We start from the raw sequence: 17,835 nt of genomic DNA, 5'->3' as shown, positions 1-17,835 counted from the left end.
TCTGTGTCTCAGGATAGCAGAGCACACAAGGGGAGACACTCAGCCTGGTGCCCCCTCCGGCCCACTACATTGTTTGCTTATAGTGCACACTCTTGTCCCTGTTGGGCTCCCAGGACCTTCAATAGCTCAGAAAACGTGTCTATATGGAGACCAGAGCAAGTAGAACCCATCAGAACTCTCACAGAACAGCAGCCTCATGCTGCACAGGAGAATCAGTAACAGTTCCATGCTTTTGAGGAGGAACAACTTCAACAGAATGATCTTTCTCCAGCTGCAGTATTGTCATTTTCACTTGATGAGGCTGTAACTCTGTCCACTTCAGCAGCTCCAGACTACAGATCACTTCACAACTTCTTAAAAGTTTAGCTGAAACACTCAAGATTCCAGTGGAGGCTGTGAGTGAAAAATCTCAAACTTCTTGCTAAATTGCATACATCTCTGCCAGAAAGACTGGTGATGCCAGTTAATGATGGTCTTTAGGGACCAGCTCAGCTAAACTCTGGCCCCAGTACATCCTACCAAGAGTGTGCAAAGTGTCATCCTTCTTTGAACTAAATACTGTAGTTCTGGCCCTTCAAAAGGTAGATTGTTAGTAGCATTTTAAACCTCACATGGGATACTGGAAGATTGCAACCAAGACGCACACCTCAATTATCATTGAATGTGTGCAGTATTCAGTATGTCTACTGCCACTTGTAGTGAGGTTTTAGCGGCTAATTGTGATTAAAGATTTGAATTATTCTCTGGACTCTTGTGGTACTTTATCAAGGAAGTCCATGACCCTTTGCCAGCAAAGGTATTTGGAGAGGAGTGTTTGATAATTAGAATTCCTCATTTGAAGATTGTCTGGGGATAGCTTTTCCTTCCAAATATGTCAATTCACTTAAGTCTCTTCCTTTGGGGTAGATTTGGAGCTTTATTTTGTATACTCCTGAGCTGGTGTGACCACAAAAGAAGCCATTTGTAAAAAATTGCTTGGTGTGTATGCTTCTCAACTGAAGAGGAAACAACAGACCACAATCAGTCAAGACAGCTCTCATATCTTTATTCCTGCTCTTGTCAGAGACCAGCTGAGCCTCCAAGAAAGAAGCAACGCTTCCACAAGATTTGTCCTTGAGCTTTTTCTTTGGGTGCTATTTTGCACCCAAACAGGCAACAAATTTGACAGTCTTGTAAAGAGCTTTTCTGAACCAGACCCTCTGATTTATTTTTGTGAAACATGGAACAATATTACAGCAGGACAATGGGTCCTTGAGGTTATTCAGATTGGATATTCCATTTGGTTCCTGACCATTTCTACCTCTCGCCCAGATTCCCCCTCTCTTTTCAGGAACCCCTCTCAAGAGGATTCTGCAACCAGGGCTTGAATCTCTTTCCTCTCAGAGCACAGAGGAGATTTCTCTTCAGTTCAGGAAAAAGGGTATTTATTCTCAGTTTTTTCAGATGCCTTGAAAGAAGAGAGGTTAGAGAGTAATTCTGGATCTGAGAAGAATCAAACTCATTTGACCATTCATATTCACTGTGTTGCCCCTAACCTCAATAATCTTTTCCCTAGATCCACAAGACTGCTTTACAGCTCTTGACGTCCAGAACATGTTTCCATGTTTCAATCCAACCTACTCTTAGAAAATATTTGCAGTTTGTAGTGGGAACACCATAATTCCAATGCACAGTTCTCCCATTTGCCTGGCAGCTACAAAATGCAAAATTCACAAAATGCCTTGTGGTCATGGTGACATTTCTCAAAAAGCAGAACATTTCCATTTATACTTATCTTGGCAGCAGGCTGATTCCAGGTACCCCTCCTCAGCTAGCCTCAAGCAACATTTATTATATTCAGGTACCTGCCAAACTGGTGCTCAGGATAACTGGGGAGAAATATCTTTTGATGCCATCAAAGAAGATACATTGTTGCTGTGGTGGAATCTACTTACCACAGTTCAGGTTCAAAGTAGTGACAAAAATTATAAATCAGTTACAGTGCATCCCTCAAATGTCTACAAGATAGTGTCTAAAGAATTCTAGGCACATGACATCATGCACATTCTTTGCTCCCTATGCCAGACTTCAACTTCATTGTATTCAGAGCTGGTTGAAGTTGATCCTCGCTCCAGAGAAGTATCCTATAGACATGCCTTTGAGGGCTCATCAACACTTTTTTTTCTCTATACTAGTAGAAAACTCCAATTCATATATGCAAAGGTGTTCCATTGTTGCCTTCTCTTCCCACATTAACACTGATGATGGATGCTTCCAATCTGGGTTGGGGAGCACACTTAAATCATCAGTTGTAGGCTCTCTGGTCAAGAGACAGATCTTGTCCTCCCAGAAAGCATGTGTAGCTTTCTACCGCTAATCCAAGGCAAATTGATACGTGATGACAGAAAACACTACTGTAGTATTTTGTATAAATTGGCAGAGAGGATCCAGGTAATCCTCTGTCAGGAAGGGGTCCAGCTATGGAACTGGTGCATCAAACACTGGATATTGCTCAGGACTGAACTCCCTTGCAGATTGGCTGAACCAGCCATTTTCTTCTGACCACAAGAAGAAGAAAATTGTTACTCAACAGCTCTTATTCAACAGATCTTCCAGAAGCGGAGTCACCCAATCATAGACTAGTTTTGCCTTAGAGATGAACACACAATGCAACACCATTTGCTTGAGAGGGTGCCGAATTCAAGGATCTCTACTGGATGCTTTTCTAATGGTTTTGGGGTCTGATGAACCCCAACCCATTGATTCCTTTAATACCGTATACATTGAGAAAGCTTGGGCAGAATGCTCTAACATTGATATTAATAGCACCAGTTTGGCCCAGACAGTTCTGGTTTCCAAACTTCCTGAGAGTTATTGTAGGGACTCCAAAAGTATTGTCTGGTCTCAGATTTGATCTTCCAGAATGACAGGAAGACCTTTCATCAGACCCAGTGTCTCTGCACTGTACATCTTGAATGCTTGCTGCCTAGCTGAAGTGGAGAAGTCTTGTTCCAGGAATGTCCTGACCATTTTGAATAATAGTTCAAAGACTATATAGGAAGGACTCTACAAGGACACAATGTCAAAAGGAAAAGATTTACCATTTGGACAGAATGACATCACACCTCACTCTCCCTAATGGACATACTTTTAATTTTAGGTGACCTGCTCTTGTTAAAATCATCTGGACTTTCAGTTCAATAAAAGTTCAACCTGTAGTTATATCTGCCTATAATCCTCAGATTCAAAACCACACAGGTAGAGCCACACAATGTGAACACAACAAGATTCAGGTTGGTTCGGAAAACAACCCAACTCCCTCAGGCTCAGGTCAAGTGGGTGAGGATCTGGGGTCAGGGTTAAAAATTAGGCCTGATTAGACCTCTGTGCATAGTCTTTACACATCCAGCCATGTCTAGATCTCTGAAGGGGTTAATACATATACTCCCTCTGATTAGAGAATCCTCTCCTTTGTAGCATCTTAATGTGTGATATTAGTTGGTGTTATGGGTCCTCCATTTGAACAGTTATCTGTGTTGATTACATCATCTTTCCATGAAAAAAACATTGTTTTCGGTGGCTGTTAATTCTCCTTGTTGTGTGAGAGAAATTCAAGTTTTAATGGCAGGCTCACCATGCACTATCTTTCATAGGGATAAGATCTCTCTCTAGGTAGGAACTTTGGATGGGATCTAAAATACCTAATTTTCATGTTAGACTGTTCATGCACTTGTTTTCTTTCTGAAACCTCATGCCAGTGATTCTGAAAGAAAATTACTCTTTAGATTTTTCTAAGAGTTTTCTTTGCATTTAGATAGAATTAAGCCATTCAGAGTCTCTTCTAGATCATTCATAGCCTATGCCCAGGCTGTACTATCAGACTGTTCTCAAATAGGTAAGCTTGATTTCCCTGACCAGTCAAAAGGTCACCCGGCTTGAGTTCATGCTGCATATGTGGCTTCCTTTGGAAATGTCCCCATTGCTGAAATCTGTAGGACTATCACCTGGGGTTCAATTCACACGTTCAAAAACACTGCTATTGGGGAGCTATCCCGAGCAGATGTTTGCTTTGGCAGAGTGGTCCTTCAATCATTATTTGGTTAAGACTCTGATTACCCATCTCCTCGCACAGGGTTACTGTACAAGTCTTAAGAATGGGAGCTGAGGCAGTTGGCCCCACAGCATTCTTTTTTCCCTTCATGAGTGGGGAGCATGAGAGCAGCTAGGGCATGGGCCAGTTGGCTCTGCTGGTCAAAAGGTTCCAGTCTCTGATGCATGGGGTATGTGTGAACCCAAGATTAGACTACGTATAGACAACACATCTCAAACGCTATTTATTGTAAGGTGAGTAACAGCATCTTTTGTACTGCAGGTCCTATTGGGAATGAGAGTGGGTCTTTTAAAACACTTATGTGCTTGGTAGAAGGGCATTGAGACAGCTTGCTCTATTACAGTGAAGTTGGTTGAGTGTTGACTTAACTGTGGGATAACCAGCAGCAGCCATTGCAGGGCAGAACTTTTAAAATGGAAGAGGCTGAGGTGAATAATAAATAAAAAATACAAGACAAATGTAAATTTTTATAGTGGTGAAAACGAGTAAATAGTAGAAATAATGAGCAATTAAAATTTAGTAATTTTTCTGCATGGAGCTCACTGAAGGTAGTGTTGGTAAAATCGAAGATACATCAACGCCTTCTAACAAGCTCATTTTAAGACTGTTCTGGTATCAAAGGGGATGATTGAAGAAGAATGGAAGAAATCACTTTCATTGCTAAATTCAGCAAATAGGTTCTCAGCTCTTCCATCCTCTGCAGATTGAGTTGCATTCTTAAGGAATGGGAAGTGCAGACCACTTGCTTCACAGTTGCTAAACAGCTTAGCATAGTTTTTGTGCCTTTTTAACAATAAAATTTCTACAATTGAGATTAGATCTCTGAATTGTCTGATACATTTGTCAGCTTAATTGAGTGCCTCAAACAAAACAGTTGAGAGATCTGGGTTAACTGGGTCTGTGGAAAACTGTTGGTTCTCGTAGAGTGCTCACCATTAAGGGACAAGTAGATTTGTTTTCTGATAAGATTTGGATTTTATCATATCAGTGTGCATGCTTATCTATTGAGAGTGAATTCACTGTTTTGTGAAATTGAGTGACCTGAGAGTGCTGTCTAGAGCCAGACATAATACAAGCAGGCCTGTGTCTTTTTTTTCCCTCAGTCATGATTATCCTCTGGTGAATGTGCGCATATTCAGGACAACTGGTCACATTATCACAGTTTTACCTGAGTAACCCTTGATAGTAATCCTTTTCAACTTTTTAGGAGGAAACAAATTGCTTGCCTTCACATGAATGACTTTGTTCAACCCCATAATCTTTGTTGTAGGCCTTTAAAGGCAGGACCATAGGTCCCATTTTATCATTACCAAAGAAAGGGAAAACAAACAAACATGTGAACACTGAACTTTGGGGATGCCAGATTTGTAGTGGCATTTCCAAACCTCATTCTCTGAAATTCTGAGAGAATGGCTTAAGAATCCGTTTGTGAGTGAAAATGAAAGATCTGTTGATGTACATGCTACAGTGCTTCTAGTCCAAGAATCGAACATTCTTTAAACAACTGTTTGTTGCCAATCTAGGAATGCCCTTCTTACTTTTCGGAAAGTGAAACAGCTAAGTTGTCACATTTAAATGATCCCAGCCTGCACTTGGTTAATCTAGCAGAGGGACGTGGTGGCACTGTGACATCAGATCTGACTTGGCTGTGCAAAAGCAGTACCGAAGTCAAGGAGAAATGCCTGAAAATGGAGTTAGTAAACTGGTAAATATGATTTGGATGCAATATTTTCTATCTTGAAAAGAAAGCCAGTCACTTAAAACTTTGTTAAAAGGCAGGTTCTGTTAATCAAAGTGGTTAAGGACATACAGTTCTCTGAAAAGAGAAGGAATAACAGTGAAAATAAGATGACTTAATTCCATGTGCAAAGATTCCTTTTTTTCCTTTATCTCTTAACAAAAGCTATTATTGGTTAGAACATGCTAAAATGTTTTTCAGATAGTGTGTTGTCATTTAACATTTGAAAATGTTTCCTGCATTCTCTGAAACAGTGCTGTTTGTGTCACATTGTTCACTCTCATACAAGTCTCTTATAGTTCTTTTTGCAGATACAGACTAACACGGCTGCTACTCTGAAACCAGACATTCTGGACATAAGAGCTATCTGCAGCTTGTCTATAGAGTCTTTTCCAGTGTTAAGAAACTGGCGCCCTGACAATAAGAGGATTTCCTACGCAGTATAAGATTACAATTTAGGCTGACTAATTCTGTTCAAGCATAAATGCCGAAAACTTAGCAAGTTTGGTTAAACAAATACATATATTTTAAATGAGAATGATTTTGTTACATATATATCTGAGCTCTTTGAACTCGTATCTAATTTTGGCATTAGCATGGTCAAACATCAGATTAATGTAAGTTTTTAAATTCTAGCCCTTTAGTAGGTGAGATAAATACCTTTATGGTTTCACATCATTTATTGATATAAACTTGCATGTGATCACTGTGATTACAAAGCTGACTTTCTATCATTTGTCAAGCAGAATTGGCAAACTGTCATCTTCAATCTTGCTCTTCATAGTGACAGGTTTCAGAGCAGCAGCCGTGTTAGTCTGTATTCGCAAAAAGAAAAGGAGTACTTGTGGCACCTTAGAGACTAACAAATTTATTTGAGCATAAGCTTTCGTGAGCTACAGCTCACTTCATCGGATGCATTCGGTGGAAAATACAGTGGGGAGATTTATATACACACAGAGAACATGAAACAATGGGTTTTATCATACACAGTGTAAGGAGAGTGATCACTTAAGATGAGCCATCACCAGCAGCAGGGGGGAAAGGAGGAAAACCTTTCATGGTGACAAGCAAGGTGGGCCATTTCCAGCAGTTAACAAGAACGTCTGAGGAACAGTGGGGGGTGGGGTGGGGGGGAGAAATAACATGGGGAAATAGTTTTACTTTGTGTAATGACCCATCCACTCCCAGTCTCTATTCAAGCCTAAGTTAATTGTATCCAGTTTGCAAATTAATTCCAATTCAGCAGTCTCTCGTTGGAGTCTGTTTTTGAAGTTTTTTTGTTGAAGGATAGCCACTCTCAGGTCTGTAATCGAGTGACCGGAGAGATTGAAGTGTTCTCCGACTGGTTTTTGAAGGTTATAATTCTTGACGTCTGATTTGTGTCCATTTTTTCTTTTACGTAGAGACTGTCCAGTTTGACCAATGTACATGGCAGAGGGGCATTGCTGGCACATGATGGCATATATCACATTGGTAGATGTGCAAGTGAACAAGCCTCTGATAGTGTGGCTGATGTGATTAGGCCCTATGATGGTGTCCCCTGAAAAGATATGTGGACAGGGTTGGCAGCGGGCTTTGTTGCAAGGATAGGTTCCTGGGTTAGTGGTTCTGGTGTATGGTTGCTGGTGAGTATTTGCTTCAGGCGGGGGCTGTCTGTAAGCAAGGACTGGGCTGTCTCCTAAGATCTGTGAGAGTGATGGGTCGTCCTTCAGGATAGGTTGTAAATCCTTGATGATGCGTTGGAGAGGTTTTAGTTGGGGGCTGAAGGTGATGGCTAGTGGCGTTCTGTTATTTTCTTTGTTGGGCCTGTCCTGTAGTAGGTGACTTCTGGGTACTCTTCTGGCTCTGTCAATCTGTTTCTTCACTTCAGCAGGTGGATATTGTAGTTGTAGGAATGCATGATAGAGATCTTGTAGGTGTTTGTCTCTGTCTGAGGGGTTAGAGCAAATGTGGTTCTATTGTAGAGCTTGGCTGTAGACACTGGATCGTGTGGTGTGATCTGGATGAAAGCTAGAGGCATGTAGGTAGGAATAGCGGTCAGTAGGTTTCTGATATAGGGTGGTGTTTATGTGACCATCGCTTATTAGCACCGTAGAGTCCAGGAAGTGGATCTCTTGTGTGGACTGGTCCAGACTGAGGTTGATGGTGGGATGGAAATTGCTGAAATGGTGGTGGAATTCCTCAAGGGCTTCTTTTCCATGGGTCCAGATGATGAAGATGTCATCAATGTAGCGCAAGTAGAATAGGGGCATTAGGGGACGAGAGCTGAGGAAGCGTTGTTCTAAGTCAGCCATAAAAATGTTGGCATACTGTGGGGCCATGTGGGTACCCATAGCAGTGCCACTAATTTGAAGATATACATTGTCCCCAAATGTGAAATAGTTATGGGTGAGGACAAAGTCACAAAGTTCAACCATCAGGTTAGCCGTGACATTGTCAGGGATACTGTTCCTGACGGCTTGTAGTCCATCTCTGTGTGGAATGTCGGTGTAGAGGGCTTCTACATCCATAGTGGCCAGGATGGTGTTTTTTAGGAAGATCACCGATGGATTGTAGTTTCCTCAGGAAGTCAGTGGTGTCTCGAAGATAGCTGGGAGTGCTGGTAATGTAGGACCTGAGGAGGGAGTCAACATAGCCAGACAATCCTGCTGCCAGGGTGCCAATGCCTGAGATGATGGGGCGTCCAGGATTTCCAGGTTTATGGATCTTGGGTAGCTGATAGAATACCCCAGGTCGGGGTTCCAGGGGTGTGTCTGTGCGGATTTGTTTTTGTGCTTTTTCAGGGAGTTTCTTGAGCAAATGCTGTAGTTTCTTTTGGTAACCCTCAGTGGGATCAGAGGGTAATGGCTTGTAGAAAGTGGTGTTGAAGAGCTGCCTAGTAGCCTCTTGTTCATATTCTGACCTATTCATGATGATGACAGCACCTCCTTTGTCAGCCTTTTTGATTATGATGTCAGAGTTGTTTCTGAGGCTGTGGATGGCATTGTGTTCTGCACGGCTGAGGTTATGAGGCAAGTGATGCTGCTTTTCCACAATTTCAGCCCGTGCACGTCGGTGGAAGCACTCTATGTAGAAGTCCAGTCTGCTGTTTTGACCTTCAGGAGGAATCCACCCAGAATGCTTCTTTTTGTAGTGTTGGTAGGAAGGTCTCTGTGGGTTAATATGTTGGTCAGAGGTGTGTTGGAAATATTCCTTGAGTCGGAGATGTCGAAAATAGGATTCTAGGTCACCACAGAACTGTATCATGTTCATGGGGGTGGAGGGGCAAAAGGAGAGGCCCCGAGATAGGACAGATTCTTCTACTGGGTTAAGAGTATAGTTGGATAGATTAACAATATTGCTGGGTGGGTTACGGGAACCACTGTTGTGGCCCCTTGTGGCATGTAGTAGTTTAGATAGTTTAGTGTCCTTTTTCTTTTGTAGAGAAGCAAAGTGTGTGTTGTAAATGGCTTGTTTAGTTTTTGTAAAGTCCTGCCACGAGGAAGTTTGTGTGGAAGGTTGGTTCTTTATGAGAGTATCCAGTTTTGAGATCTCATTCTTAATCTTTCCCTGTTTGCTGTAGAGGATCTTGATCAGGTGGTTCTGCAGTTTCTTTGAGTGTGTGTGGCACAAGCTGTCCGCATTGCCTGTGTGGTCTGTAGATTGTAATGGATTTTTTACCTTCAGTCCTTTTGGTATCATGTCCATCTGTTTGCATTTGGAGAGGAAGATGTCTTTCTGTCTGGAGGAATTCCACCATCAACCTCAGCCTGGACCAGTCCACACAAGAGATCCACTTCCTGGACACTACGGTGCTAATAAGCGATGGTCACATAAACACCACCCTATATCGGAAACCCACTGACCGCTGTTCCTACCTACATGCCTCTAGCTTTCATCCAGATCACACCACACAATCCATTGTCTACAGCCAAGCTCTACGATATAACCGCATTTGCTCCAATGCATCAGACAGAGATAAACACCTACAAGATCTCTATCATACATTCTTTGAACTACAGTAACCACCTGCTGAAGTGAAGAAACAGATTGACAGAGCCAGAAGAGTACCCAGAAGTCACCTACTACAGGACAGGCCCAACAAAGAAAATAACAGAATGCCACTAGCCATCACCTTCAGCCCCCAACTAAAACCTCTCCAACGCATCATCAAGGATCTACAACCTATCCTGAAGGACGACCCATCACTCTCACAGATCTTAGGAGACAGCCAGTCCTTGTTTACAGACAGCCCCCCAACCTGAAACAAATATTCACCAGCAACCACACACCAGGTTTCAGAGTAGCAGCTGTGTTAGTCTGTATTCGCAAAAAGAAAAGGAGTACTTTGTGGCACCTTAGAGACTACAAATTTATTTGAGCATAAGCTTTCTTGAGCTACAGCTCACTTCTGATGAAGTGAGCTGTAGCTTACGAAAGCTTATGCTCAAATAAATTTTAGTCTCTAAGGTGCCACAAGTACTCCTTTTCTTTACACCACACAACAGAACCACTAACCCAGGAACCTATCCTTGCAACAAAGCCCGTTGCCAACTCTGTCCACATATCTATTCAGGGGACACCATCATAGGGCCTAATCATATCGGCCACATTATCAGAGGCTCGTTCACCTGTGCATCTACTAATGTGATATACCATCATGTGCCAGCAATGCCCCTCTGCCATGTACATTGGTCAAACTGGACAGTCTCTACGTAAAAGAAAAAATGGACACAAATCAGACGTCAAGAATTATAACCTTCAAAAACCAGTCGGAGAACACTTCAATCTCTCCGGTCACTCGATTACAGACCTGAGAGTGGCTATCCTTCAACAAAAAAACTTCAAAAACAGACTCCAACGAGAGACTGCTGAATTGGAATTAATTTGCAAACTGGATACAATTAACTTAGGCTTGAATAGAGACTGGGAGTGGATGGGTCATTACACAAAGTAAAACTATTTCCCCATGTTATTTCTCTCCCCCCCCCCACTGTTCCTCAGACGTTCTTGTTAACTGCTGGAAATGGCCCACCTTGCTTGTCACCATGAAAGGTTTTCCTCCTTTCCCCCCTGCTGCTGGTGATGGCTCATCTTAAGTGATCTCTCTCCTTACACTATGTATGATAAAACTCATTGTTTCATGTTCTCTGTGTGTGTGTGTGTGTGTGTGTGTGTGTGTGTGTATATAAATCTCCCCACTGTATTTTCCACCGAATGCATCCGATGAAGTGAGCTGTAGCTCACGAAAGCTTATGCTCAAATAAATTTGTTAGTCTCTAAGGTGCCACAAGTACTCCTTTTTCTTTTTACTCTTCATAGTTAAACTTATTCGTTAGCTGGTGTCAGTTTTCCTTTCACACTGTTTGGAATGGAAGCTGTTCTCGGTGATGTCTGATATTAAGCACAATTGATGAAATTAATGTTGTTTTTTTAAGTATCTCTCCTAGTTGCAATCATCCTTTTTTTTCTTATTTCTTCTTTAGTTACAATTACAGAAAACACAGTATTTGCAGTTGGGACAGAGTCGTGGCCAGTACTATGGAGGGTCATTGCCAAATGTGAATCAGATTGGGAACAGTGCCATGGACCTGCCTTTCCAGGTGAGCTTCAGCTGCTGTTTATACATTTTAAATCAGAGCTGTGACTTTCTTCAACTGGAGACTGTACAATAAAGGCTGATAACAGGTCCAGAGCACAGAATCATAACCTCTGCAGATCAGCGTAACTGTATTAAGATTTCTCAGTCCTAAAGAATGTAATTTTAAAGTATAAAAAGGGCAGAGTGTTTTGTGGAAAAATATGTCACCAAGAAGTTGATTGATACAGTTCTGCTGCGCTCTGGTTGTGGATTTCTTTCACAATTGGTGCCACATAAGTGCATGCTGCCAAACAATAACTCTGCTTTATTAATGATTATAGTGCCCATGTGCATCTGCATGGTACTGTTCAGAGGCAAGGGCCTTTTCAGTTTTTTTGTTTAAAATTTCCTAGGAATTTATTGGTGCTTATTACAAAAATTAAAAAAAACGGTAAAAACCAGTTCAAAAAATTGACTTCACAGTTTCTTGGGTAAATATTGGGGGGTAGGAGGAAAGGAAAAGAGCAATAAATAAAGACAAGTAAGCGTATTGAAAGTATAAGCAGTTTAATGCTGTGGTTTATTTCATGGACTATACATCAACAGTACATACATACATACACACACACACGCATGTGCATGCGTAGCTGCCATGATATTGCCTTACTTTAAAATCAGCCTTGCCTCTAGACATAATACATTAAGAAGATGTGCTTTAGTTTAATGTGCTGGGGGGAGGATAGCTCAGTGGTTTGAGCATTGGCCTGCTAAATCCAGGGTTGTGAGTTCAGTCCTGGAGAGGGCCATTTAGGGATCGGGGCAAAAATTGGGGATTGGTCCTGCTTTGAGCAAAGGGGTTGGACTAGATGACCTCCTGATGTCCCTTCCCACCCTGATATTCTGTGATTCTATTAGATTTTCTTAACATAGTGAGTATTTTTACATACTTGAATGGTCCATAATTTGGTCAAAATTGGTAAAAACCATGTAATAGCTTTTGTAAAAGTTTTTTAGTAAAAAACCAAAAACAAAGGGCCTTATTCATAGTGTGACCAGTATTGGACTTATGATGGGACCCATCCCCAAAGGGGTGACAGTCTAAAGGCAAAAAAGGAAATGCACTGGACAAAATAATCCCGGCCACAGAATAAGATGGTGGTGGGAGGTGAGTCTATTACAGCATGAATGTTTTGTGGAATTGGGTGCATATTCTTGGCACCTTTTTTGGGGCGGGTAAAATGCTTTAATCAAGTGTCCTGTGGCTAAACGTTAGCTTCAGAGTAGACTCCATTCTTCAATGTGGCTAATACTGAGGTTTTGTTATACTCTGGCTAATTTTTGAAATGACTCCTTTATCTAGATTAGTTTTCTCATGATGCCTGAAACTGGTGGCTTGTTTCATTTCATTATTTGTGGTTTATATACTAAATCTACTTAGCTTGCTCCTGTATTAAAAGACACTGTCTGGACAATCCTAGTTATGCATTTTTTTTGCCAATGTTACTGATTAATATCCCATATTACTAAAACGGAAAACTTTTAAAATCTCATTTAATTTTCTCTGTTTATGTTGCTTGTGTTCTGTGTATTTAAAAGTTATACATAATGCCAATTGCTACAGTTTCTAAGTGCTCTGCTCCTGTCTTTCCTAGACTAGGGTAATAATTTCCCAACTCCAAGGAACAAAAACTCTTCCATCCTCTCCAGAACCAATCCTCTGCCCTCTTTTCACACCTCAAGCTCAAGCTCTGCAGAATTCCTTCCCAGGGTCTTCTCCATGCAGGCCTGGTTAAATTCCCTCTAAGCCGCTCAGCTGCTTATTAAGCCCCGCGCAGGGGCTCAGGGCTGTGGTGGGGACAGGCGCCCCTCCCCGCCAGCCCCACCACGGACTTGCCATGGCCAGCCGGGGAGAGGAGCCTCGGCCTAGCCCAGCCCTGCCCCGCCCCACCAGAGCTGCCAGGCTGGGGGAGAGGCACCTCTCCCCTGGCCCCAAGCTGCTGCCTCGAGAGGGCTGGGGGGAGTCCTCTCTCCCCACCACAGCCCCGGGGCAGCCTGCCCTCCTCTCATCCCCGGTGGTGTAACGCAAGATGGCTCTGTGGTTTGGCAGACGGACAATACACTGCATTTGCAGGACCTGAATGAAGGAGCAAATTTAGGATTTTCCAAACAGATGGCGCAAAGGGATTCAGCAAAGCTGTTACGGTTGGCAAGGAGTTGAGGAGTGCCCAGATTTTCCACGTGGTTCACGGACAGCCCTTGATGTATGAGTGGAGGCTGAGCATTCTGTTCTCCCACTTATGCAGCTTTGCACTGTGATAATGCAGAGGATTTTGAATGAGATTGCTTGGAAGTCTTGTCTGCAGCAGCTTCAGGTTCTGTGAAACCTGTTGCCAAATAGTAAAAGTTCTAGTGGCATATACATTGTTCTAATGCATAAGATCCATAGAGTGGAGTTGACCGAACTAGTTGCCTTCCCAATCTAAATGAAACTTTTAGAAAGTAAATTCAGTTTTAAAATGTTTGTTGCTTTAATCATCTTGGTTAGCAACATGGGAAGGAAATTTCTTGTTTTGATATTTTTATTTTGTCAGTGTCTCAAGATAATTATGATGCTGATGAAAGGGGGTGAAAAAATGCCTTGAGAGAGACATTTCCTACAGAGCATCAAGTGAATGAATGTTAGGAATCTGAAATAATTCAGTGTGCTCGATGAATCCCCTTCCTGCATCTTTTGCCTTCATTGTTAAGTTTAAGCTCCATTTGTCCGCATGTTCCTTCTGGATGCATGCTGCATGATACACCAGGAGTAACTTATGCACTAGTTAGCAGTAGGTTCATAGATTACTCTACTCATTTCTATCATTCCTGGTGTTTCAAAGATGGGGTAGGACTTAAAGGTTGTAAAAATAGTGCAAATTTAGGAGATCTGATGCCATCTGCCTCCCCCTATTACTAGCCTCTCTTTTGGGAGGTAGTTTCCAGTGCTTCTCCATTCCAGATATAGTGTGATCTGTCTAGTATATGAAAATTACATTTAAGGAAAAAGTTACATTGTCCAAATGATCATTGGCTGGTGTATCCCTAGCTGTTAGGTTTATTTTTAGTGCATACAGAATCAGGCCTAACTGTGATATATTGATTCTGTCCGGGTGGTTTCTGCATGTATTTTTCTGTTGATAACTTTTTATCTCCCTTAGACTCCTTTTCAGTCATCTGGACTGGATACAAGTAGGACAACTCGGCATCATGGTCTGGTGGACAGAGTGTATCGTGACAGAAACCGCCTTGGGTCACCACACCGGCGTCCGCTGTCTGTGGATAAACACGGAAGGCAGATATCCTTTGATTTATGGTGTGGCATTAAAATGTTGCCTTCGTCAGTACTGTTCGTATTTAAAGTTTGTTTTACAAATTGTTTTAAATAAATGAACAGATAAATCCCAAGCATTGTAGAGCGCGAGTATGGATTATAATGAGGGACTCCTGAGTTCCATTCTGGTTTTGCCACTTATTCATTTTGTGACTTTGGGCATAAGAACATGCCGACTCAGATTAGAAATCCACCCAGTCTCGCATCCTGTCACGACTCACTGTCAGAGTCAAAGGAAGGTGCAAAAAACCCCGTAATGGACCAACTGTCTTGCTTGCTGGGGACGTTTCTTCTCAACTCTGGACTGTTAATATCTCCTGTTCTGAAGCATTATCCAGTGTAATGTAACTGGATAGTCTCCTTATTGCTATATGGATGTCTGATCTTTCACAAATCCTAATACTTTGCTTCTCTGTATCTCAGATTCCCCAGCTGTAAAGAGGGGACAATAATACATACTTACTTCCCAGAGCTGTTGAGAGGCTTAAGTAGTGCCTTGAGATCCTTTAGTGAAAAGTACAACAGAAGTGCAAAACGGCAGTGTTGGTGGGTCTGACTCCTGTTTCAAAACTGAGCAGAACCAGGACTGAATTTTTTGCAGGTGATTTCTTTCCATTTCTATTACAAGCTGACTCATATGAGTTCAGCATCTGCCATGCACTATTTCTTGCTGACTTTCATAAAACAGAATTAGCTTATTGTTGTTGACTAGCTTTAAAAGTGCCAGTGCCAGAGTGGTTATTGGAAACAAGGGTGATCCTCCTGTTACTCAAAAGTGACAACTGCTGTCCAGTTGAGTGGCATTATGTGATCTCTCTTTAGAGGAAAGTTGTGATACAACTTATATACACGGAGGGAGTAGTATTAGTGTATGTATGTGGGAGGAGAGATGTGTAGTTGGAATAAACTGTATCTGAAGCTATAGGTTGAATTGTGTCTTACTAGCAAGGCGCCATATTTCATGACCCACCCCGACTTGTCTGAGAAGACTTCAGCCTGTGTGTGTGTGTTGGTGGGTAGCAGGGAGAGGGGATCATTTTGACAATAGTGTATGTGGCTAGGGAAAATGTAGGATTATATGGGAGGAGGTCAAGAAAAACATTCGAGAAGGAGGTAGAGAGTGATTACCCCTTCATTTGACTGTTCAGAATGACTCCCTGTATACCACTCCACCCCAGTAGGTATAAGCATTTTTTGTTTATGTATTGTCAGGCTTGAATTTTTAAGTAGGAACACCCTTTCCTACAGCACTTACAAAGCCACCATTAACATGCATATTTTGTTTGAAATGTCATGCCAAAATCAGCATGGCCTCCACAAAGAAATGCTCTTCACTTTTCTCACTAGTGTATTGGCTCTGACAAAGTAACTTAAATTATTCCTTGTTCAAAGCTTTCAAATAGGCCTCTTATTTAAACAAGAAGCTCCTGGTTTTCTCCCCCTTAACTAATTGAATCACGTGGACAGTTGTCCATATGGCACTGTGTATCTGTCGCCTCCATCGGATACAAGCTGGAGAAGGTTAGTGGCATAATTCCAAGTGCATTAGTATCTGGTCCGAGGACTTAGATCCTGTGACAACCCTTAGAAGTGCAAGAAACATTTGTTCTTCTCTGTGGCAACTTACAGTATTTAGGGTAATCTTGATTGCCATGTGGTGTGTGTGTGTTTTTGTTTTGTTTTGTTTTTTTACTGAATCTAGAACTTAATATATTTTCAACTCTGTATGGATTCTTTAAAGAGATTCTTTTTTAAACTTAAAGTATGCCAGTGCATAATTAGATTTTGAGATGTAAAGTTTCCCAGGTTTACATCTGTAGAGGGGTAAGATGCTCAGAATTACTGAGTTAGAAAAGCTTAGGTTTTTACCACTACATTAGAAGTGGGGCTGGTCTTTCTTCACAAGCAATCAGTGAGCAAGGAATGTGTAGTCATCTGTCCCCACCATCATGCCCCTTGCACCTGACAGTTGGGAACAAGAAGTGCCTATGTGGTGTGCTGTGCTTACAAGTTTGAGGACACTACATCATGCAAGAGTGGCAGAGTAGAGGACTGGGACCCTGGGACAGTTTAATGCTGGCTCTATAACAGGCTACTTTTATGTTCTTTGGCAAGTCAGTTTCCCTTTCTGTAAAATGTGGGTAATATCTTCCTCACAGAGATGCTGTGAAGCTTAAGCAATGTTTATAAATTGCTCTAAACTACAAAAGTGCTGCTGCTTATTTTGAGACCATATGCTGCCCCAACGATACCAGCGAGAGTACACCCCAGATAGTTTTCTATCTGTAGCAATTCATTTGTGTCTTTGATGTTCCTCCTAAACTCTGTTGTGTTGTTGAAATAATTACTCTATAAACCTGTAATAAATTCAGTTCTGTAAAGTTATCTGATTGATTCATCGAGAAATCTTGCCCAGCATAATCCCAGTGTAATATTTTACAATTACAAAGTGGTATTTCAGGTTTATTTTAATTTGTTGAATTTCCCATGTGACTAAGGGGATTATCCTCATAAGCATCCTTAGTTTGAAAAGCTAACAGGTTTCTTTGCTTTCTTGCCAGGACCAATTCAGATTCTGCCTTGCATCAAAGTACAATGACCCCAGCTCAACAAGAGTCCTTTTCAGGAGGGTCACAAGACATGCAGCAAAAAAGAGGTAAACTCTGTGGGGGAGAGGGCTGAGAAATGGAAAATCCATTTCAGAAGTTGATATCATTAAAAAATGTTTTTCCCGTATAAGTGGGACTGCAGGAATTATCAGAATGTGGTTGGTGCTGGAGAAAAGTGCCTCAATGACAGCTTTGAAGACTGAAATCCAAAAGAAGTAGAGCATTATCAGTGATAAAGCAGGCTTTTCATACTCTATCCTGCCATTTTACTTCAGCCTTGTTTGGCATGGCCCATCTTCAAGAGTGAGAAGGTAGTTTAGATTTCCTGGACCATGCAGTCCATGATTTCTATGCTGGCACTACTTTCTTGGCTTCCAACTAGCTCCAGTTTGTAGTGATGGTTTGCATTATGGACATGTTTTAGAACTGGGACTGAGATCCTTATGTTATTTAACATTGATCAGTCAT

General features: G+C 41.8%; 1 protein-coding gene across 5 annotated transcripts in view; it reads left to right on the top strand.

Moving 5' to 3' along the window:
* The window catches only part of CRTC1 (CREB regulated transcription coactivator 1), a 72,919-nt gene that overhangs the window by 22,006 nt on the left and 33,078 nt on the right, over window positions 1–17,835 (top strand). For all 5 annotated transcript variants that reach the window (XR_006277020.1, XR_006277019.1, XM_043502685.1 and 2 more), the window contains exons 2-5: window positions 11,294–11,410; window positions 14,586–14,723; window positions 16,218–16,279; window positions 17,320–17,414. Coding sequence is in view for 3 of the 5 variants with exons in the window: in XM_043502685.1 (XP_043358620.1) it covers window positions 11,294–11,410; window positions 14,586–14,723; window positions 16,218–16,279; window positions 17,320–17,414 (412 nt within the window). In the remaining 2 variants the exon portion in view is untranslated. The remainder of the gene's footprint in view (window positions 1–11,293; window positions 11,411–14,585; window positions 14,724–16,217; window positions 16,280–17,319; window positions 17,415–17,835) is intronic.

The sequence above is a fragment of the Dermochelys coriacea genome, chromosome 25 (genome assembly GCF_009764565.3).
Source record: "Dermochelys coriacea isolate rDerCor1 chromosome 25, rDerCor1.pri.v4, whole genome shotgun sequence".
NCBI lineage: Eukaryota > Metazoa > Chordata > Testudines > Dermochelyidae > Dermochelys > Dermochelys coriacea.
Note: the sequence above shows the minus strand (reverse complement) of the source record. Positions and strands in the feature narration are given on the sequence as shown.